This window comes from Pseudopipra pipra, chromosome 3 (genome assembly GCF_036250125.1).
Source record: "Pseudopipra pipra isolate bDixPip1 chromosome 3, bDixPip1.hap1, whole genome shotgun sequence".
In the NCBI taxonomy this organism is placed as follows: Eukaryota; Metazoa; Chordata; class Aves; order Passeriformes; family Pipridae; genus Pseudopipra; species Pseudopipra pipra.
Window position 1 is genome coordinate 70292383 of NC_087551.1, and position 21505 is coordinate 70313887.

The 21505-nt window shown below is 41.0% G+C and overlaps 2 protein-coding genes across 8 annotated transcripts in view; both read left to right on the forward strand.

The window, feature by feature from the left end:
• Positions 1–10164, forward strand: part of AK9 (adenylate kinase 9) — a 61646-nt gene extending 51482 nt beyond the window's left edge. For 4 of the 6 annotated variants that reach the window (XM_064649779.1, XM_064649777.1, XM_064649778.1 and 1 more), the window contains 6 exons: positions 854–1050; positions 1569–1738; positions 2454–2552; positions 2634–2740; positions 3302–3412; positions 6359–6721. In XM_064649779.1, coding sequence (XP_064505849.1) covers positions 854–1050; positions 1569–1738; positions 2454–2552; positions 2634–2740; positions 3302–3412; positions 6359–6561 — 887 coding nt within the window. In that variant the 3' untranslated portion in view covers positions 6562–6721. Of the gene's footprint in view, positions 1–853; positions 1051–1568; positions 1739–2453; positions 2553–2633; positions 2741–3301; positions 3413–6358; positions 6722–10069 lie in introns of those variants that run through there. The other 2 variants (XM_064649781.1, XM_064649782.1) reach the window with 2 other exon arrangements.
• ZBTB24 (zinc finger and BTB domain containing 24) lies at positions 10096–17683 on the forward strand. 2 transcript variants are annotated; one of them, XM_064649785.1, is made up of 6 exons: positions 10096–11071; positions 11483–11650; positions 11814–11897; positions 12589–12672; positions 14765–14846; positions 15713–17683. In XM_064649785.1, exons 1-6 carry the CDS (start codon positions 10096–10098, stop codon positions 16521–16523), a joined length of 2205 nt encoding a protein of 734 aa, XP_064505855.1. In that variant the 3' UTR covers positions 16524–17683. The 2 variants fall into 2 exon arrangements, 1 of the variants encoding a protein (XP_064505855.1); XR_010429286.1 differs by lacking the exon at positions 15713–17683 and having other exon boundaries at positions 12510–12672; positions 14765–14828.
• The last annotated feature ends 3822 nt before the right edge of the window (positions 17684–21505 follow it).

Below are 21505 nucleotides of genomic sequence, written 5' to 3' on the forward strand. Positions count from 1 at the left end.
AGAGTAAGAGGATAGGAGAGGGAAGATGTTAATTAAAAGTTCAGAATTAAGCTTAAATATGCCATCTGAGTTAATTTCTGTGCTTTGGGAAGAAAACCACTTTAGTCTAAAATGACACAGTTCCCACTTGACTTTTTTGTATGTCAGCATTGGTCAGGATTAAATATGCCTTTTAAACATGTCTGTACTATTGAACTAGAATTCCTCTGAAGGGCAAACAGGCTTCCTTATCTTATATCCACCTTTTGGTTTCAACTTTTACAGCTCTGTGGCTGCACCCTTCTTAAAAACCAGAGCCATAATCAAACATATTAAAATACTTTTAACTTTTTCCACATCAAGCTTGAAAAGTACAATTTTTAAATAGTTTGGGTTTGAGATGACATTCAAGATTTTGAATATATTTCATGCAGATAGACTGTAGCATTTGCAAGACATGGATGAATAAAGGGGAGGCTTTCATCACACCTTGTACTCTTTTTCACTAATGTAATGAAATAAAATAATAGCTGAAATGTTCCTTAGTAACACAGAGGAGTAAAACAATAAATCATAAATAAAACCATCCCAGGGAAAGTAGACTAATAAGTTGAGCATGCACAGTAGCCTATATCGTTAATAATCATTATATTTCTTAGCTGCTACAAAAATGTCATTAAAATTAATGGTAAAATGAGTTGCAATTTCATTTTATTATCAATCTATTAAAAATTGCTATTTTAGTTCTCATTATTTCACATCACTTTCAAATTATGAATTACCTTCTAAACTGTTAACATTTCTGAGTAGAATTGTTTGATGTTTATGTGTCTTTCATAAATAAAACATTATCATTAATTGCTTTTATTAACAGGAAAAGCTGCCAGCATTGCTGATTTATGTATCACTTCCAAAGAGCTGCAGGAGCGGCTGGGGGAGTTTGGGCAATACTGTCCCGTCAGCCTTGCAGAGAAGGGTGAATTGGTCGACTGCTCTGTAACCTCCTCATTGCAGTTTGCTGCGGAATTTGAAGGGCGCTATTACAAAATGGCTTCACGGGAAGAACTGGATGTAAGTGTCAAAAAGCACGTCAGGAGAGGATTATGGGAAGGGGGAACATAGTTGTTTAGATTCTTTAATTCCATACAGAAATAAGTAATATGCAACCTGAATTAGACCGCTCTTCTTAGTATTCAAGCTTTTGTTCTGTATACTTCTGCTATCAAACATCTAGGCAGATAAAATGCAGCACAGAGTCCATTAAACCAAAGCTCCTCTTACAACTTGTCACAGATCAAACGTTAGTTTTGAACCACTAATTTCCTCCTTTCTCCACCTGTTTTAGGGAGACTGGGTGTAGAGAGTGGCTAATGATAGCAATGGATATTGATGGATGGTGGGTGGATAGTGATGACTTCAACTGAGAGTGGGTTGGAAAAGAAATTACTTATCCAAGAGCAGCAGCAGTGCCAACACACTGTTGTGTTGTAGAAGAACTAAGTATCTAAACTGTGTGAGCCAGCCCTCTGTAGTTTGACTAACAGTCTTACAGTGCTTCTTTCATTATAAAAATGTTTCCTTTTCTGCAGAAATTCTTGAACACACCAGAGATTTATGTATCATCACTGGCACCTCACCCTCTCCCACCCCCCCATATGCTACCAAAGAAACTGACTGTGGCAGAAATGAAGGCCTCATTCCCTCTAAGGCCTGAAATGCAGGGATACTGTCCAGTCACTTACCTAGATGGAAAACAGAGGTAGGTCACTGGACTTTTCATAATCTGAATTACAGACTATGTGTCCCATATTAACACATTAATGAGAAAACACTTTCAAAATACTTTTCAATAGTGTTCAGAGTTTGGACAGGAAGCGATTGCAATTCTCTATATTGTGGCTATGGCTTTGGAAATCAATATAAAATCATCTTTTAAAACTTATATGGCTACAGGTTCTACAAGGATCTGTATTGGCTTGCTCTCTTTCATGATGAAGATGGACAGAATTCTCTCTATCATAAGCCTTAAATGGTTCAAAGAAATCTCATAACATCCTAGTAGATGCAAAACAAGCTATTATGATTTTTGTAAGAGATCCATAAAGCTCCAGTATGAAGTCCCACTGATTTCCTCAGTGTGCAAGAATTTCACATCAGAACAGAACCGTACTAGCCAATTCTATCCCTTCTTAATCTCCTGAACAACCATGATTGGCATTTTAAATGAAGTAACTCTAAAGAAGCACTGTAAAAGTTCCTTAATAAGCAAATTTTGAGGCAGAGGCTTTCTCAGATTTTGAGCCTTGTAACTGTCAGTCATGTAGTGGAAAGTTGGATGATCCAATTGCTACTTTTTTGGTGTTTCTATAGTTGTTAATAATCAGAAGGCTCCCAATAGCTCGTGAATTTACACTGCACAAATTATGTTTTACATTTCCTGGGAATGAATAGATGTTCTTGCTCCATCTCTTCAGATATGAAGCCTTGGTGCCTGGCAATATTGAGTATGCAGCAAAATATCAAGATAAAGTATATATTTTTGAAAGTGAAGAAAAACTTCAGAAGTTTATGAGGTGAATATACCAATTGCATTTTAAGCTTGAATCATGTCACAGTTTATACATGCTAGAAGTGCTTACTTTTTATCTGGTTAGGTTACCAGAGAAGTACTGGAATCTGAAGCTTCCCCATAAACTCCCTCCAAAAAAGGAGCCAATGCTACTAACTGCACTTCCTTTGGCTGGATACCTTGAACAGGCCAGTTTTTGCTTTTCTATTTTAAAACATGATTTTGTGATGTATAGTATGTCCTACTCAGTTTACTTAATTTTTAATGCAATATGAGTCTTATGTTTATCAATGGGATTATATTAAATTGAAAATTTAATATACTTACAATTGAGAGGAATTTTTGAAAGCTTTAAAATAATAGATATTTGTAGCTGTAAGGGAAAAAATACAAGTAAGTCCATCAGAGGGGGATAATTAACTGCAGTATTAAATGATGGATTTTCTTACTTAGTTTTTTATGATGTCATGTAAGATTACATTTTTGGTTTGATTTTTAACACTAGAATAGACATAAGCTTATCTGGAATCATCTAATGATAGTTTGTTACATTTTGACACAGGAATAAATAAAAAAATGATTCATGGTCACTGCCCTGCCTATTTTATACTATTAGTTATCTTCTACTCTTTACCAGCTTAGGGTGTCATCCTATATTGTTAGGTCTGCATGACAACAGGATAAGGCTTTGAATATATTTTTGTTCAAGATTTCTGTAATGGTCCTCTAAAACTGTTTTCTTCCTTTAGGGAGTAGCAACTTCTCTAATAAAAGCTCTGCATGAAGTAGGCAGCCTTAAGCCAAAATTTCCATTCTTAAGTGTAAAAGAAACTGCTCTGCTGTTTGTCTCCTTCCATTTAAAAGGTAGCGTATAAGATAATATGCTATAAAAATAATTAAATATAAAAATTATATAAATAATCTGATACAACATTTATAGCTAATCGGTGTCGTTTTCTTAAGTCCAACATGGAAAAACACTATTATATACTGATCTAAGTTTCTTGGAAATGTGCAAGGACCAGGGAGGAAAGTAAGGTTAACAGAATAGGTAGACAGGTAAGTAAGTGATCTCTCACAAATCACGAGACTTTAATAATGCTTTATCACCAGCAACCTGATGGCCTTGAAAACATTTCTAACAGGAATTGTTGGAGTTTTTAAACAAGAAGTAAAATGATACATTTCAGGTGGTACTACATTTTAAACTAGTCATAGACAACCTGAATTGTCTTAAAAATTGGCTTATATTACTGTATCAAAAGGCTGCTGAAATACTATCTGAGGCACAGTTTAGGTGCCTGAATGCTTGCCTTTTTTTAACGGCATCATCTGGCCAAATAAAACTTAGTAAGAAACCTTGTCTTGCAGATAGCCTGAAGACAACGTTATGATTTTTAAGTTTTTAGCAGAGAAATGAAATAGTATTTATCAGTCTGTTTATTTGTGAAATTATCTGGGAAGATCTCAATATTAAATGTGATTCAGAGTAATGTGTTGATTATTTTTGACTTCTTAATTTAATCGATAGTCCAAATGACCTTACTTTTCCATAACAAAGATAAACAGTCCAAAATTAAAAATTAGGTGTTTCTACTCAGCCCAGAAGATAAGGATAAAGTTAAACTTCTCATGGAGGTACCAGAGGTTAGGACTACTCCTGCACTGAGGAAAGTTGCTCTAGTTTTATCTTCCATGTTCATAGTTGCTGTTTTTTAGAATTTTGGGGGGGTTTTTAATCCAAGATACGAGTTACAGATAGTAATCTTTAATAGTTTACAATCAGTTTAAATGGTGCCAGCTTTCTCGATTTCAACATCCTTGTTTGCAGCTCTGCTGTAGCTTTGGTCTGGTTTCCAGTACTGCTGGAGATTTCTGGAGCAAGACTGACATTTCTTTCAACCCACCAGTTTTGTCTTACAGAAGTCAACCTGTTCAGTGGGTGTACTTTACCTTGTCTTTTGTATTTTACTTTTTTGCTTATTCTTTTAGATAATACCAATCTTTATTATTTGTTAAAAGTTCTTCACATCCTGTGTTTCCTCATGCAGTTTCCAGAGTCCTCCAGAATTTTCTTGAACTATCACAGATTTTTTTACTAGCATAGCTTTCTTAAGGAAAACCAGTCAACAGGGTAGGCACATGGTAAATGTGCATAAATGTACAGTTCTTAAGATGCCAAACTGCATTTATCCTAGTAATTTGTTCCATCCACAAAGGCTGTTTTCATCCTATTGTTAGAACAGCTTTGCTAACGCAACAATGCTGACTCTAGGAAATGCTTTGCTCAAATATTGCAACATTAAATTATTATTAGCACTGCATGATGAACCAGAAAGGTTATGCAAGCGCACAAATCTCTTCTCCTCATGCAGTGCTGAACAGTTTGACCACAGGAATCCAGGAAAACAAGTTATCTTCTTCTAACACCAGGTAGAACTGCTTCCAGCTTTAAAATACAGCGTTCCTGTACACTGACGAGTCGCCTGAACACGAAGAAGAACATCTTTACTGTGCAGGTGACCGTGCACTGAACAGGTTGCTCAGGGAGGCTGTGGAGTCTCCCTCACTGGAGATACTCAAGAACCTCCTGGATACAATCCTGTGCCATATGCTCTAGGATGACCTTGCTTGAACAGGGAGGTTGGACCAGAGGACTCATTGTGGTACCTCCTAGCCTGACCCATTCTGTGATTGTTCCAAATAATTGCATTGTTTATTATTGTGCATCTCTTCAGAGTAGTCGTGCCATCCTTGATCAAAATTTGATCAAAGTGCTTCACGTTGTGGTCCCCTGGAAATTTATTTCATCCTATTTCTGTCTAAAGTAAGACTTTCTTATCTTTAACTTATGTCACTCTCTAATCTCACATTTAAATAGGGGACAAGAAACAGTGGTTTAGTTGCTCCTTCAGCTTTTCTCACAACAACACTGGATTGCTTTTAGTATCTGAGAAGGTACAGGTGATCAACTATAAATGCAGAGAGATTTACTTCTGAGAAAAGTGTTAAACCATATATCACTAGAGTGATGGAGTGCCCTTCAAGCTTGACTCCTGGAAGAGCTCTACATGCAGCTATGCTTGAAAAATCTCTCAGAAGCTGTTAAATGCAGCTGTCTGCAATTTAAAGCTAGTGGGCTGAAGTGTCTCATAGCATAGTTCTTCATGCTGTCCAGTTTTTATAATGAGATATGAAGTAGTGTCCACAGGAAAAAATTGGTTATGATTTGGCTGTCACTTCTTCCCCTTTGCTGCAGGGTAACAATTAAAATAATAGTGTACTCTGAAGATTGGCACTCAATACTAATGTAAAATAGGGCTTAGGGCAGAGAGAAACCCTCCCTCCTCTACACTGTTGATCAGCTCTTCACTTTTTATGGGCAAAGCGTTTAGGTCATAGAACAGCTGTGCCAAGGACACAGTAGCCTGGTGCCAGCCACACCAGGCCTGCGCTATCCCCAGGCTGGTCCACTTCAGGGTATCTGCTGCGCTACCCAAATTTGTCATTGCCTGGAGTTTCACCAGCACCTCATGCCCTGAGGAATGGGAAGACAGCAGCTGAGCATGTTTGTTGTGTCTTTGTTTACAAAAGCCTGATCTTTCCAAGTGTCCTTACCCTTTGGAGTCAGGAACTTTCTGAAACACCAGTCTTGATCTTGTGGTTTGGCACCAATGGGCACAGCCCACAGAAGGTTTATCTGTACCACAGGTAACATCATCAGGGGTAGACTTGGTCCCTTTGAAAATTCTGTAATGTAATTGCACAAAGTTGACAGGGGACACTAACATGCTGTTTAACTTCTTGCAGCATACAACCCCCGGAGCTCAGAGCCAGTGCGACAAATGTACAAGAGGAAGCTGGAGCAGTTCTTGAAGCACTGTCAACTCATACCCTACCTGGGGACTGCCATGGCAGGCCCATACCAGGAGCCAAGAGATCGGCCCCTTGGCCTTGACGACAAGGTGCAGACTTTCTTTTCCCTGAAAGACACGCGTCCCAGTTTTGTGTAGTGTGGGCTGTTCTCCCCCTCCAATTTCCATGGATTAACGTCTGGAGCGCTGCCATGAGCCACCAGCATGGCTGCAACATGACCCATGAACGTCACACCTTCTCAGACCAGTTTCTTAATCACAAAATCTTAGAAATAAAATCTTTTGTCTGAAGTTGAAAGATATTCAGCTATTAGAGAGCGTCCAAAGGAGGGCTGAAAAGATGGTGAAGGGCCTTGAGGGGAAGCCATATGGAGAGTGACTGAGGTTGCTTAGCTTTCTCAGCCTGGAGGAGACTGAGGGGAGACGTCATCGCAGTCTACAGCTTCCTCACGAGGGAAAGTGGAGAGGTAGACACTGATCTCTCTGGTGACCAGTGACACGACCAGTGACAGGGAACGGCCTGAAGCTGTGTCAGGAGAGGTTTAGATTAGATATTAGGAAAAAGTTCTTCACCCATAGGGTGGTTGGGCACTGGAACAGGCCCCCCAGGGAAGTGGCCACAGCACCAAGGCTGACAGAGTTCAAGAAGCCTTTGGACAACGCTCTCAGGCACATGGTGTGATCCCTGCAGCTGTCCTGCGCAGGGCCGGGAGCTGGAAGCGGACGACCCCGGCGTATCCAGCTCAGGCCGTTCTGTGACTCCGCGACTCCAAGTCCCGCCTCGTGTATCGCTCCTTGCGGCAGCGCACGCGCGGCGCCAGCCCCGGCCCGGCCCCGCCCGTGCCGGAAGTACGGCGGCGGAGCGGCGGGGCTGGCGGCGGAGCCGGGAGTGCGGGGCGGGCGCCGGGTGAGTGCCGGGCAGGGCCGCCGGCGGCGGCGCTGGGGGAGCGCGGGCCCGCGGCTCTCGGGGGGCAGCGCCCCTCCTTGCTCCGGCCCCGCAGAGGGACGAGCGGCCTTCCCCAGGCGGCGGCCCGAACCTGCGGAGCGAGTCACGGAGCGAGTCTCGGGGCTCACACGGGCGCGGGAGGCGGCGCTTGCGGTGCCGCCAGTGCCCTCCCGGCCCCGCTCCCGCCGGGGCTGTTCGGGCTGTTCCCGCGCGGTGTCCTTGGCCGTGCCGGTGTTGGGACCCATCCCTGGGCCGTGCGCTGCGCCCCGGGGTCACTCCCGGGAGCTCCTGAGCCCTTCCACGGCTGGAGCGGGGCCTCCCGCTTGTGCACAGCCTCACTCTAAAATTATTAGGGCTTTTTAGGAAAGGCAGACGGGCGTGTTGGATTTTGCGGTCAAAATACTAATGGTGTCACCTCCTGATTAAACGCCAAAGTCTTTGATGTGATCGAAAGCCGCAAAACACCCACTGTCCCGTCTAAGACGTGTGGGTGTCCGGGGATTGCCTGCAGGCAGGGTTGGCAGCAGCTCTTCGGGAGTTCTTGGAATGCACGGGGAGGCAGAGTTGGATCACACCTGCAGCTGTGCCTTCAGGTGTCCCAGCAACAAACATCAGGCTCACATCCTCCAGAAATTAAAGCTCCCAGATAAAACAATTTGACTCCACCATGAACTGTTTGGTAGATGATTTGGGCTAAAGAATCACTTTTTCACCACCGCAGCAGCATTTAGGTATCATCTGTAGGTAGTGTTATGTTGATTCATGCAGTATTTGTTCAGGTCCTTGAAACTACTGCATTCACTAATTACAAATATGCAAATTTTTTTGTGTTTGATATGCCACTTGTATAAATTAAGATGGCAGGTACCTAATCTGTTTTATCTTTGGCTCAGCTGAGCCTTGTAAATTGGGCATTTTGGGCACATCTCTTCCATAATAATATTTTGTGGACTCTTCAGAAATTTTTGGATTTTTTTTTGTTTGTTATTAATTTTTCAAATTTACAATTCTTAGCAAGTCAAATTAATGGTTAATAATTACCATAATCAACCCTATTTTAGACAGAGTACTTTAAAGTGGTGTTGTTTTTCTGCTTTTATTGCCTACCTCCATAGGCTGAAGCTTAGTAGGTAGAGTGTTATGAAAAAGAAACTTTTAGAATTATATAAGTGGGTAAAAAAAGTCATGAAGTTTTGCCATACTGATACCAGTGAGGTTTTATCATCAATTACAGGATTTCATAGCCTTATCCCTGAATAATCTGCAATGACGAAACTGTAGTTGACCTTTTTTGTTCCCAGTGCGGTGGGTTGACACTGGGTGGATGCCAGGTGCCCACCAAAGCCCACTCCATCACTCCCATCCTGAGCTGGACCAGGGACAGAGAATATAATAAAAAGCTCATGGGTCAAGACAAGGACAGGGAGAGATGAGTCAGCAATTACCATCACAGGCAAAACACACTTGACTTGGGGAAATCAGTTTATTGAATGAAATCAATGAAATCAGAGCAGCATAATGAAAAATAAAACCAAATCTTAAAACAGGTGGTCACCCCACTCCTCCCTTCCTTCCAGGCTTAGCTTTACTCATACTTTTCTCTGCCTTATTCCCCTTCAGTGGTGCAAGGGGATGGGGAATGGGGGCTATGGTCAGTTCATCATGCATTGTCTCTGCCACTGCTTCCTCTGCAGTGAGAGGACTCCTCACATGCTTCCTCTGCTCCAGCATGGGGTCCTTCCCACAGGCTACAGTTCTTCACAAACTGCTCCAGTGTGGGTCCCTTCCAGGAATGCAGTCCTTCAGGAACAGGCTGCTCCAGTGTGGGTCCCCCACGAGGTCACAAGTCCTGCCAGAAAATTTGTTCCAGTGTGGGCTTCTCTGAAGGACTACAAGTCCTGCCAGGAGCCTGCTCCAGCAGGGCTTCCCAAATGGTCCCAGCCTGCTTTGGGCATCCACCTGCTCTGGCATGGGGTTTTCCATGGGCTGCAGTGGGACAGTCTGCTTCACCATGGTCTGCACCACGAGCTGCAGGGGAACCTCTGCTCCAGCGCCTGGAACACCTCCTCTCTCCTTCCTTCACTGACCTTGGTGTCTGCAGGGCTGTTTCTCACTCCTCTCTCTAGCTCAGTTGTGGAGGTATTTTTCACCCTTCTTAAATCTGTTATCCCAGAGGCATTACCACTGTTTCTGATGAGCTCAACCTTGGCCAGCGGCTGGTCTGTCCTGGATCCAGATGGTGGTGTCTCTGTAGGACATGGAGGAAGCTTCTAACAGCTCCTAACAGAAGCCACCCCTGTAGCTGCCCCACTAACAAAATTTTGCCGTGCAAACCCAGTACTCTACTAAGGAGCCATGAACAAACAATTCTTTTTGTCCGATTATTTTAGTTAGGAGAGGAGATTTCAGAACGGGTCGCAATTTTTTTAGATAATACAGAGTTCTCAGTACATCAGAGATAAACAAATGATAGTCAGTGATTCTGATCAAAGAAACTATCTGTAGCCATTCCATGGGATTCAAAAGCACTTTTTGAAGAAAATCTGTGTCAGCAATAGTGTTTATTTTTCAAAAGTTCAGAGGATTCAGAATTGCTTCAGAAACTCTTGAACTCTGTTACTGGTAAAGCAGATGATATTTGGTGTCTTATAATGCAGATTGCTAAAATAATGATTTATTAAAATTATTCTGGTTTTGTAGGCACCTCCTTTATATTCGTAATTAAAATGGCAAAAGCAACTCCTGATGGTTCTGAGAAACTGGTCATCATCCACTCCAAAGCTCACAAAGATACTATTCTAGCTAATTTTGAAGAACAGAGGAAAAAGGATTTTCTTTGCGACATTACTTTGATAGTGGAGAATGTGCAATTCAGAGCCCATAAAGCCTTGCTGGCTGCCAGCAGTGAATACTTCTCAATGATGTTTGTAAATGAGGGTGAAATAGGACAGTCAGTTTACATGTTGGAGGGAATGGTTGCAGACATCTTTGGAGTTCTGCTAGAATTTATCTACACTGGTTGCCTCTGTGCCAGTGAGAAAAGCACAGAACAAATCCTGGCTACTGCACAGCTGCTGAAAGTGACTGACTTGGTATGGGTCTGTACAGACTACCTGGCCAGCTGTAGCCCAGGTAATGTGTTGCCAGCTCCAGCAAACAGTGGAGCCTCTGTAGCTGTTGTTGCAAGTGACAACAAAAATGAAGATCCACCAAAGCGAAAACGAGGGCGACCGAGGAAAATCAAGGTTGTCCAAGAAGAAGAAGAATCAGGAGCAAATTCTGCCGAAGATGTGCAGCTGAGAGAGAACAACTCCATGCAAAATAAGCAAAATTTTCTGAAAAAGGACACTGCAGCAGAAGAAGCAGTCGCCAGTGAACAGGCTCCAGTGAGGAAAGATGGAGAAGAAACTGAACCTGCTCGTGGCTCAGAGGCTGCTGTTGATCTGTCAGCTGAGAAAGATGAAAACTATGATCCCAAATCTGAAGGAATACAGAGTACTCAGAGCCGTTACAGCAAACGTAGAATAAGGAGATCAATCAAACTAAAGGATTATAAACTTCTCGGGGATGAGGATGAAAAAGGACTGGCAAAGAGAACCGATGGAAAAAGAAGACGTGTGGGTTCTGAAGCTCGCTGTAAAGACTGTGGCAAAGTATTTAAGTATAATCACTTCTTAGCTATTCACCAACGAAGTCATACAGGTAGGCATTAAAAGACTGCTGGTTTTGGATTAGGGTTTAGTGATGGTGCTAAATGCGAGCAAGTAGTTGAAATGTTGGCTGTTTTCTAGAGCAAGAGCTATCCAAAATAGCATGCTGATCCAAATTCTGGTGTGTCTCCTGTGTTCGCTGTTTTATTCTTGCCAGCAGATCTCAGGGTCTTTATGTCTCATCTTGACTGCAGTCTAGTTAATAATTTTGCTGTTTAAAGGCTGAATTATATGGCAATAGTTAAAGAATTATTGTTATGTGAAGCTTGTCCCAATTCTTCTCACCACTACTCAGGAGTAATTTTTTTGTAGCTACTACATTGCAATGCATCTCACTGTCAGCTTAGAATATCGAGTGAAAAATAATGCATCTATACCTAAAAATGTCATCTTTTGCTTTCAGGAGAGCGCCCTTTTAAGTGCAGTGAGTGTGGCAAAGGCTTTTCCCAGAAGCATTCTCTTCAGGTCCATGAGCGGATGCACACTGGGGAACGGCCATACACGTGCACTGTCTGCAGTAAGGCTCTGACAACAAAGCATTCTCTTCTGGAGCATATGAGCCTACATACAGGTAAATAGTTCAAGGCAAATGTAACCTCTCTGCTCCAAGAATTTGCCTTTCTGAAAAAAAGGCATTTCTGCTCTGTCTCGTGTGTGCTGGCTTATGTATTTATTTATTTTCTTACTCTTGCTTTGGACGTGGCTTACTTTTTAATAAGTGATTTTTTTTGCAGGGCAGAAGGCTTTCACGTGCGATCAGTGTGGGAAATACTTCAGCCAAAAGAGACAGCTCAAGAGCCACTATCGAGTACACACAGGTATAACAAATTTGGGTTGAGGAGCTGGCTTACAGTCCATGCTGATTTGTCTTCCCAAAGATTGACTAAGGCTGAAAGTTTTTCTTCAGTGATGTATTAAGTGTCTGATGTGTCACATCTTGATATAACAGTGGATAGAGTGAAAAAAGATAAAACGGTGTGTAGTAAATGGAATGTGTAAAAAAAGTATTTCATTGAGAAGGGCTCTTACAATGATTAAAAATTAGTAATGCTGTATTTGACATACAGCTGTATTATTTTAGCCCTGCTGTCCATGTTACATCAAAGCTAGGAATTGTATAAATAATTGTGTCCGCTGCCTGGTGTGCAAATTGTCTTGGATTAGTAATGGCAAACAAGCTTTAGGAAGTGTCGTACTCACTTCTGGAGCAGGTTGGAGATTAAGTTACACACACAGGAAGTGGTGGAGAAAATCAGAATTTACAAAGCTTCAAGAGAAGATGTGTTTGGGCAGGAGGAAGTGTCAGTCCTCTCTTTTCCGATGGTAATATTTAATAGAAAAACAGGAGTGTGACAGTTAAGATAGGGAGGAGGCAGTGAAAAAACCCTTTTGTTTTATCTCTATATTATATCAAAGTGGTTATTTTACAGGAAAGTGCTTTAACAAAGATCACTGAAGAGATACAGGGGATGACTTATGCACTGACACTTTTTTTATTATTGCGACAAGGCCGTTCACTGCCGGAATGTAACCAGTGTCGTCGCAAATTCATGGACGCAGCTCAGTTAAAGAAACATCTAAGAACACATACAGGTAATGTTGTTCCTTGTCTTTTGTGGGGTTTGTGGTTTGTTTTTTCTTGAAGTTACATAGACAAAACAATATTAGGCAAATGACAGTTGTCTCTGTGGAACTTCTGCTCTACTTGTACATAATGAAGCCTGTGTTGCTAATGAAGAGATTTGACGTCAAGAATGCAGGAGCACAAAAAAGCTTGGTTTACAGCAGCAGAAGCAGTGCCTATTACAGGAAGAGGAGTTATCCCCCATTTTTACACAGCCTGCTGCGGAAAATGCCAGTTAGCTCTCCTATGATAAAATCCTAGACCAGGAATTCAGTTTGTCAGGAGAGCTGCATCCAGCATCTATGGGGCTTTCATTGAGCTAATTAGTAACAGAAAGTGTATGTCCTAAATGAGTTGGGCACCCCTGTCTGTGAGGGATGAGTGCTTATGGAAAGGGTTGTGACCAGAAAAATAATTATTTCCATTTACCTTTTTATTGCACTGTAATAAACCAGATATTGAGAGGAGGTGGGCTGGGATGGAGTATGTCAGAGGGTGTTTTAAAAGTTTTAGAGGGCAAGGTGGTAGTGAATGACTGGAGAACAGATAAAAATGTTGATCTACCCTCTTGTAATAACAAGGCATAAACTTCTTAAAATAGTTTTCTTTGAAGGGTAAGTCCATAAGGTGATGTGTGAATAATTTTGTCTTTTAAAATAACTGTAAACAGTGGCAATTGTTTCCTCATGAAATCAAATTATTCTTTTGCATGTTGTCTGCAGTTGTAATACATAACTCAGTCTCGAGCATACTATTGACACACACACCAGGTTTGTAGCTGAAGGTGTTAAAGCTCTCTAAATGTAGTGGGAAATGAATTTGGTGTGGGAAATGAGAAGAGGAAGCATACTCAAAAAGGAAGTTGCAAAAATAGATGAAGCTGAATTCTAGCAGAAACTGGCTTGCAATATATTTTGCTTCCAGAAAAGATACCAGTATTAATTATGCAGAAATAATAATTGATCTGTCCCATCTCAGAAGCAAAAAGTAAAATTCCAAAGCATTTTGGGGACAGGTATTAAAATCGATATGACTGTTCTGCTTTGGCAGCAGTTTGGTAATGCTGTCGTAATAATACAGTCTCCCTGGGAAGTTACTCCTGTTTTCAGTAATAGGCTGGGACTAGATGACTAGAGGTCCCTTCTGACAAATGTTTCTTGTTATCTCATCCTTTATCCCTGCCCTCCAAAGCAATATGAAGGCAGGTAAGCATTGCAGTTCTATGCTAAATGTGAAGCTTCCTTGGAAACTGGCTGCTGTCAAATCCCTGGGTTTAGTGTGCTTTGATGGTGTGAATTAACGCAGTGGTGATCTGGATTCTCATGTCTGGTGTCTTAAAGAACCTCAACATAATCCTGGGGATTTGTTATGGTGTGAATTAGGATTTGCTTTGGTTGGGTAGTATCTGTTTCTTATGAACCTTCTTATAAGTTAATTTGGTCTTTCTGCTTCTACTCAGTTAGACACAAAAATTCCAAATGTAGTAAAAAAACTCCCAAACAAATAAACAAACAAAAAAACCCCAAACAAACTCACAGTTTATTCAACCCATGATAATTTAATTTTTTTCCAACTGGTGTTCCCAGAATATCATAGGCCCAGTGTGATGGAGCCTTAGAGAAAGCCAGCCAGCTTTTTAAGATAATGGATTCACTTTCCAGCTGTGGAAATTCAGGCTTACTTATCTGCGTGGTGCTGCACGTGATCCTAACATTAATGCCTACTGGTTCAGGGCCATCCTTTTTTGAAACATTTTTGTTCTATGTGGAACACCCGCTTCTGTGTCATAGGTACAGCTTTTGGTTGCACTGAGGGCTTGGATCACCTAATTCTTTCTTTATCTTCAGAGGGGAGAAATGCCAGAGGTGTACGTTTAAAATACTATACCCTCATATTGAGTAAATGAATTAATTCAGCTTTGGATATCTGTCCTGACCCATGTCAGAAATGTGAGGAACTGACAGTGCTCACTTGATACTGTGTATGGTAAAATATAAAATGTTTTTAATATATTGATGAGAAGTGCTATATTAAAAGTGATGTCACATTTCTTTTTGATAGGTGAGAAGCCCTTCACTTGTGAGATTTGTGGCAAATCATTTACAGCTAAAAGTTCACTTCAGACTCACATTAGAATTCACAGGTAGAGTATGTCTAATTTTCATTTCATTCTTTAAAAATGTAACTTCTAATCTGATAACCTGTGTGTAGTGCTTGTTCAGTTATAGAATGGTCAGGACTTTATTGCATTTTGGGTGGACGGGTAAAGACTAAAATTTTTGCTTAATCTATATAAGGAAATAAGTGGTAATGGAAAGTATTGAACTGCTAAATACTCGTGTGCCAAGACATTGTAAGAGTCTCCTTTGGTGTTTTGTGTCTGTTCAATGACAAGGTACTTACTGCTACATTATTTATGTGAAAATTTTACTGTGAATTTTTGTGTGACAGCAGCACAGTAGGCATGGTGTAACAAGGTTATTGGAGCATTGTCCTGTTACTCTGTAATCTGTCATGTCTCATTAATAGCATTAGTTGTCTTTTACCCTTGTCAGTGTGATGCATGGCATAAAGGCATGTTAGATGTTTTGCCTGAGTCCCTTTGACTCAGGCAGCAAGTTAGGATTTGGACACCGCACTTTGTTTTAAAGCCCACCCTGTTAGTAAATGTTCTTAGTAAATGTCAGTGCTTAAGAGTTGTGCAAAGTAAGCTGTTGCGTTCTTGGCAAGGTCTAGCAGCACGAAGCTTGTATCTCTGGGGTTATGATGTGAGGGCAGGTACCTCTGAGCTCTTGAGTATATACTAATCGAAGAGTTGTACAGTTTGTGAAGTCAAGTAGAAATAATCAGGAAGCCAAATGGAGAACATTTTTAATGTCACTATTCTTAAGAGCTTATGATTTTAGCAAAACTTAAAAGGTAATCTTTTAAGTATTTAATTATAGAACAAGTTGCAGAAAGCAGCACTAAGTGAATATTTTAATGAGATCAGATTGTCTTCTTTTGCAGAGGAGAAAAGCCATATTCTTGTGGTATATGCGGAAAATCCTTCTCTGATTCCAGTGCTAAGAGAAGACACTGTATCTTACACACAGGCAAGAAGCCTTTCTCCTGTCCAGAATGTAGTTTGCAGTTTGCTCGTCTGGACAACCTGAAGTCTCATTTGAAAATTCATAGCAAGGAAAAGCAGTTTCAGGAAGCCAGTGCTGCCCGGAGCACCAACACTCACCCAGAAGTGAGAAACATACTCCAGCTACAGCAGTACCAACTTGCCACCTCTGGAGGGCAGGAAATTCAACTGCTGGTTACAGATGCAGTGCACAACATCAACTTCATGCCTAGCCATAATCAAGGCATTAGTATTGTGACTGCAGAAGATGCCCCAAACATGACAACAGAGCAGGCTGCAAACCTCACGCTGCTTGCGCAGCCACCACAGCAGCTGCAAAACTTGTTGCTTTCAGCTCAGCAGGAGCAAGCAGAACAAATCCAAAGTATCAATATGATTGCAAACCAAATAGAGGCTGCCCAACCTGAACAAATGCATGTAATCACTCTTTCCAAGGAAGCACTAGAACATCTCCATGCTCATCAAGGACAAAATGAACAAATCCACTTAGCAGGATCTTCACATCCAGCTCAACGTGTGCAGCTGGCTCAGGAATCAAGTCAACAGCCTCACTCTAGCCACGATACAGTTTCTTCCCATCAAATCAGTGAAGAACAGAATCAAAATGTACAGGTTTCTGAATCCCATCAGCAGTCTCTGTCAGTAAATGACTCATCTTGTGAGCATCCTATCCAAGAACAGGCTTTCTGAAACGCTTGTTTGCCATCAGACAGCTAAGCCATAGCGTACTTCTCATCCAGGCAGGGATTACATGTATCATTCTTATTTTTCTGCAGTGTAATCTCTCGGAGGGTGCATTTCTTGGTGATTTTAGATGGGTGACTCAGTTTTCTTAACCTTATTTATTTTAGATTTTTTCATTTTTCCACATTGGTATTTCTTTACATTAATCACAAATGATTAATGTGAGGTTTTGTGCCTGATACCCATCCATGCCTACTGAGGAGATATTTGGCTCCTTATTTCCATTTCTCTGTGACTCTCCAGAGAAGTGCACCTTGCTGGTAGAAGAAGAGTGTTTAAGACGTCTGTGGGTCAGAAAGTACCGCTGACAAAGTCGACATTACCTGAGCTGCTGTTAAGCTTAAGTTAACCGGTACTTTTTGCAAAGCTAACACCATATGTCTTACGTTTAATGAGCTTTCTCTTTGCAGGTTAGTGTATAATTTTCTATGTGATCATTCCCTGAAGTGCATTATGATTTACTGGCTACCAAATTAATTTGGTTTGGGTTGAAACTGTTGCAGCCTTTAACTGGCCCTGGCTTTTCCCTTCTGTTCACTGTATGCTGTACAAGTTTTGCTCCTCAGAAATGCTTAAGCCATTGCATTTGAATAGTGGCAGTGGGTTGTGGTGGTTACACTGGAGAATTGAAAAGCCCTAATTCTGCTCTATCAGTTCTACCACCCACTCTCTGTGTGACTGTGGGCAAAGTAGTTGACCTCTGTGCCTTATTTCATCGTCTAGTAAGTGGGGATAGTGTTCACACACTCTGCCAAGCACTTTGAAGAGCTCTTGATGTTGAAGGCACTGTCTATAGAAGTGCAAAATTCTCTTCCTGACAGGATTCTGTCTAAGCTTAGGAGCCAGTGTGTATTTTAAAGTGTTATTTTTTGTACTTTTGAGAGAAGAATGTAATCGTACTTTATATGTTAAGACTGGTAATTGTTTATGTGAGGACTTAAACAATGAAGAGCATCACTTCAGAACTTAATGAGCTACATAAATGGGGCACATTGCTTAAATTTGTACAGCTATTTTGTTGACTAAATTAAATGTGTACAGATGGTTTTCAATGACTGGCTGCTAACAAAAAAGATTTGACATCTTAATAAAATGCCTTGCCAAAATACATGCTTTGTGTTTCCAAGTTTGGCTACTGGTAACATCTCACATAGTGGACTGGTGTGTTAAAATCCAGATACAATGCCGCTATTACTTAAAACAACATGCTCAATTTTCACTTCAGTATTAAAATACTTGTGATTTACATTGATGTTTTATGTTGTTAACAAATGAAAAATCTGAAAATTAAGGTGAATATAAAAGCAAAATTATCCAAATTGTGGATAATATTCCTCGTTCCAAGTCCAAACTACTTGGCTGGCTCCTGACTACATGCTGCAGAACTTTGGGTATCTTCATTTTTTCAAAGTACTAGATCACTTTTATGATAAAGGGTAGTCAGTGAGAACAAATAAATAAATAAAACCATCCCGAAACAGAACTCTATTTCCTCTCAGAATGGAGAAATAAAATTTGTATACTTCCTGCTACCAAAGCAAACCAGCATATTCTGCAGTCCTGCTTGAGAAGCTTGAAGTCTTGATGCTGTAAGAACACATTACTAAATACATTAAAGCCTTTATAACATCTATGAAAATCTCACTGATTAATTGTATAAGTTTACAGTAAATATTTTGTCAGTTTCATCCTAATAACTTCTGGTTTTATCTAAAACACTGTACGGTGCAGCCAGAACACTGTCAGGTCATAAGTTTACAGGAGCTTCCACTGAAGTCATTCTCTGCCGTATATTTATGAATCCTGAAATGCTTAAAAACCGGTTACAAGCTAAATTCTAAGACTACCAGTAAAGTAACTGTTCAATTGTTTCCTTTTTTTGAACTTTATTTTGTTCATTATGCAGTTATCCTTGCAGGATTCAGTTCAGTGCTACAGTTACGCATCAGACACTGAAGTTTTGTGTTTGGAATTTTTTATGCATTTCTGTAAATTGCCAGTGAAGAAACGAGCATCTGTGAATAGAAGATCAGTGAATAATCTTGCACCCTGCATTGCTTAAGCTGTCAGCACATATTGTAACTTGCACTCGAGAAGCTGGCAGGGCTTCTCATATCACAAATGTTGTTTTTTGGACACCATTTGCTTCCTTTCTAGTGAATGCATTTCTGTTAAAGCTGAAAAAGAATCCTTTTTCTGTGTGTGTGTTTTTAAGGCTATGGCTGAAGCCTACGATTGCTTTGCATTTGAAAGGAAACCCCTTCAGCTTTGTTTTTCAGTCCAGCTGCTACTGAGAACTATTTAGGAGAAAAAAAGGCATCCCTTAAAAACTAAGTTTCAAAGCAGCTCTCTAGATAACTTTACTCCTTAGCCACTAAACACCTTAACTTCTCCTTTTCTCATATAGACTAATCTTAAGAAATCCATCTTGCTGCTTAGTATGTTAAAATGAGATTAGGGTTTTAGACATAAATGCAGGACGGTAAGAGGACTACAGAGAGATCCATTTTTTGAGCAATTAACACCATTATGTGTCTTCTGCTGCATGTGTAAGTTGCCCAGTGTTGTTGAACTCTAATACGATTTTACTTTTTTTGATTTTTTTTGTTTTTCAAATGCAAATTTACCAGATTTTGGCTTTTTCTGAAAATTTTGGTTGGTTGTCAAGGTGCAAGTTGAAACAAATCCTCAAGAGGTAGAGCAAACACACTGTGAAGTGTGTATCTGACTACTGTATGTGTATTTCCCCTGCTTGGCCTTCCAGCCCAGCATCTCATTTTTGATAGATGAATATCAGAGTATTTCTTTCATATGAGCTGTGAAAGCAAATTATCCTACCAATAGGAAAAGCTTCATCCTGGCAGGTGTAACTTTTCAAGGGTCATTTAAATACTTTAAATTTAATACATTTAAATACTTGGTTTATGCTCTCCCTTCTGCTCAGGGGAACTAAAAAAAAAGCACTACTAGGGGTTGTGCAGGAATTACCTCTTAGTATCTAAGAGGAAGGATATGACTCCCTACCCCACCACAAACTTTCCAACTGAACACCTATTCACAGGTTAAAGTTATGGACATTGAGCCTGATATAGATCTTACCCGTTGTTCAGGAAAAGAGTTTTGCTTGCATCTCTTTATTGTGAAAGGCTTGTTTTACTATTGTAGCTGCTTAGTCATTGTGACGAAGGTCATGGTTTGCTAAGATCTATCCTAGTATGCTGGGATGTGGGTTTTTTCAGTCTTTTCCCACTTCACCTTAACTGAAAGTAAGTATGGAATTCATTCCAAATCACTGACCCAGTGCCTGTGTGAGCACAACAGCCCGCTCGCTATCTTTCCTGTCTTCCATCTGTGCAGCACACTGCCTCCTTGACTTGTAAGTATCCTTATTCAGGAGGAGCTGAGTCTGACTTGGGAGCGGCTGGGAGGAGGCTGGTTTGCACAGCAGGCGTTAAGTACCCTGGAGGCTGGGAGTGGTCAAGGGTGCTTCCTGTGTATGCTTATCTCCACATTGTCAGAAGTCTGGCCATGCAGGCTTTTTCCCAGCCCTACTGCACTGCAGGTTCTCTCTAAGGGCAGAAGAAGAAGAGATTAAGCCATACTCTCCATAGCTACGATTTTAAGACCTCTTTTATCTATTCATTAGAGACATTAAAGAGTCTGTTTCTTGCAGAGCTGCAATCCTGCGAGCTATGGCAGTTCTCTGTGTTCTATCCCTTTTCAGATCCTTTGTAAAACATGGCGAACAATAAATGGTTTTCCACAACAGAGGGATGACTGTTCATATTTGTCCCAAGAAATTCTTCCAAATGGAAAAAACCATTTCTAGGTGAACCAGCATCTCACTGTACTACACTTACTGCTCATTTCTGAGTAATATTTTAATCCTACCCAATTGAAAGTATCTTTGGAATAGCAAGAAGCAGAGTTTTGTTTTAGTTAGCAAACTCCCTACCCTGTCCTTCAAGTTTTTCTGACACCTGCAACTACATCCCACTGTCTGTGCCTTCCCTGAGGGGACCGACTCTTACATGTTCATGGGTCTTCCCGTCAAACCACTGGATCCTCCTTGCCCTTGAGAGTAACATGCCTCATGGCTATTACAGCAGTCACCTGGAGAGCTTCAGGGTGTTGTGGACATCCCATTTAGTATACTGTCATCGTCAATGGCCTTGCTTTGAATTTCTTGATAAAGTGGTGTCACTTTCTTCCTTTCACCTGGAAGATGAAGCTCATAGAGGTCTTCCTTCTTTCTGGAGCTGAATCTATCCCTTGTTTCCTGGCAGTAGGAAGCCCTCTGTAGAAGTCTCCTTTAATGTTTAATTTGACTGCTGGGTGATCTAACAGCTGTGATTTCTGTGCATAGTATGCCTCAGAAAGGACTGGTGGCAGCCAAAGGGCCTGGAACAGTGCTGGTGGCCATCCCACTAGTCATCACATCACATTGTTGCAGTTCAGCAGCTTCTTCAGATAGGCTGTACAGTGTTTCCTCTCCAGGTATTTGCTGGGAAGTTATTTGGCATTTGTGTCTTTAACAAGCACAGAGTTATTCTTTATGCAGCTTTTAGCAAGGCAATGCTGCAGTCGTTTGTATATAAGTATCCAAAGGGAGGGTATCAACAGAGCCAGGCTCTGCTTGGTTGTGCCAAGCAATAGGACAAGAGGTAACAGGCAGAAACTGATGCACAGGAAGTTCCACCTAAACATGACGACGAATTTCTTTACTGTGCAGGTGATCACACACTGAACAGATTGCCCAGAGAAGCTGTGGAGTCTCTCTCACTGGAGAAACTTATCTGAAAACCATCTGGATGCAATCCTGTGTCATGTGCTCTATGATCACTCTGCTTGAGCTGGAAGATTGGATCGGATGCCCGCAGCCATCCTGTGATTCTGTGATTTCACTTGCCCTTCATCAAGATGTCTCC

Coding starts and splice junctions, on each gene's coding strand:
- ZBTB24 (XM_064649785.1), top strand. CDS start 10,096: ATGGCAAAAGCAACTCCTGATGGTTCTGAGAAACTGGTCATCATCCAC. Junction 11,072..11,482: donor TCACCAACGAAGTCATACAG/GTAGGCATTAAA, acceptor TTTTGCTTTCAG/GAGAGCGCCCTTTTAAGTGC. Junction 14,847..15,712: donor ACTCACATTAGAATTCACAG/GTAGAGTATGTC, acceptor CTTCTTTTGCAG/AGGAGAAAAGCCATATTCTT.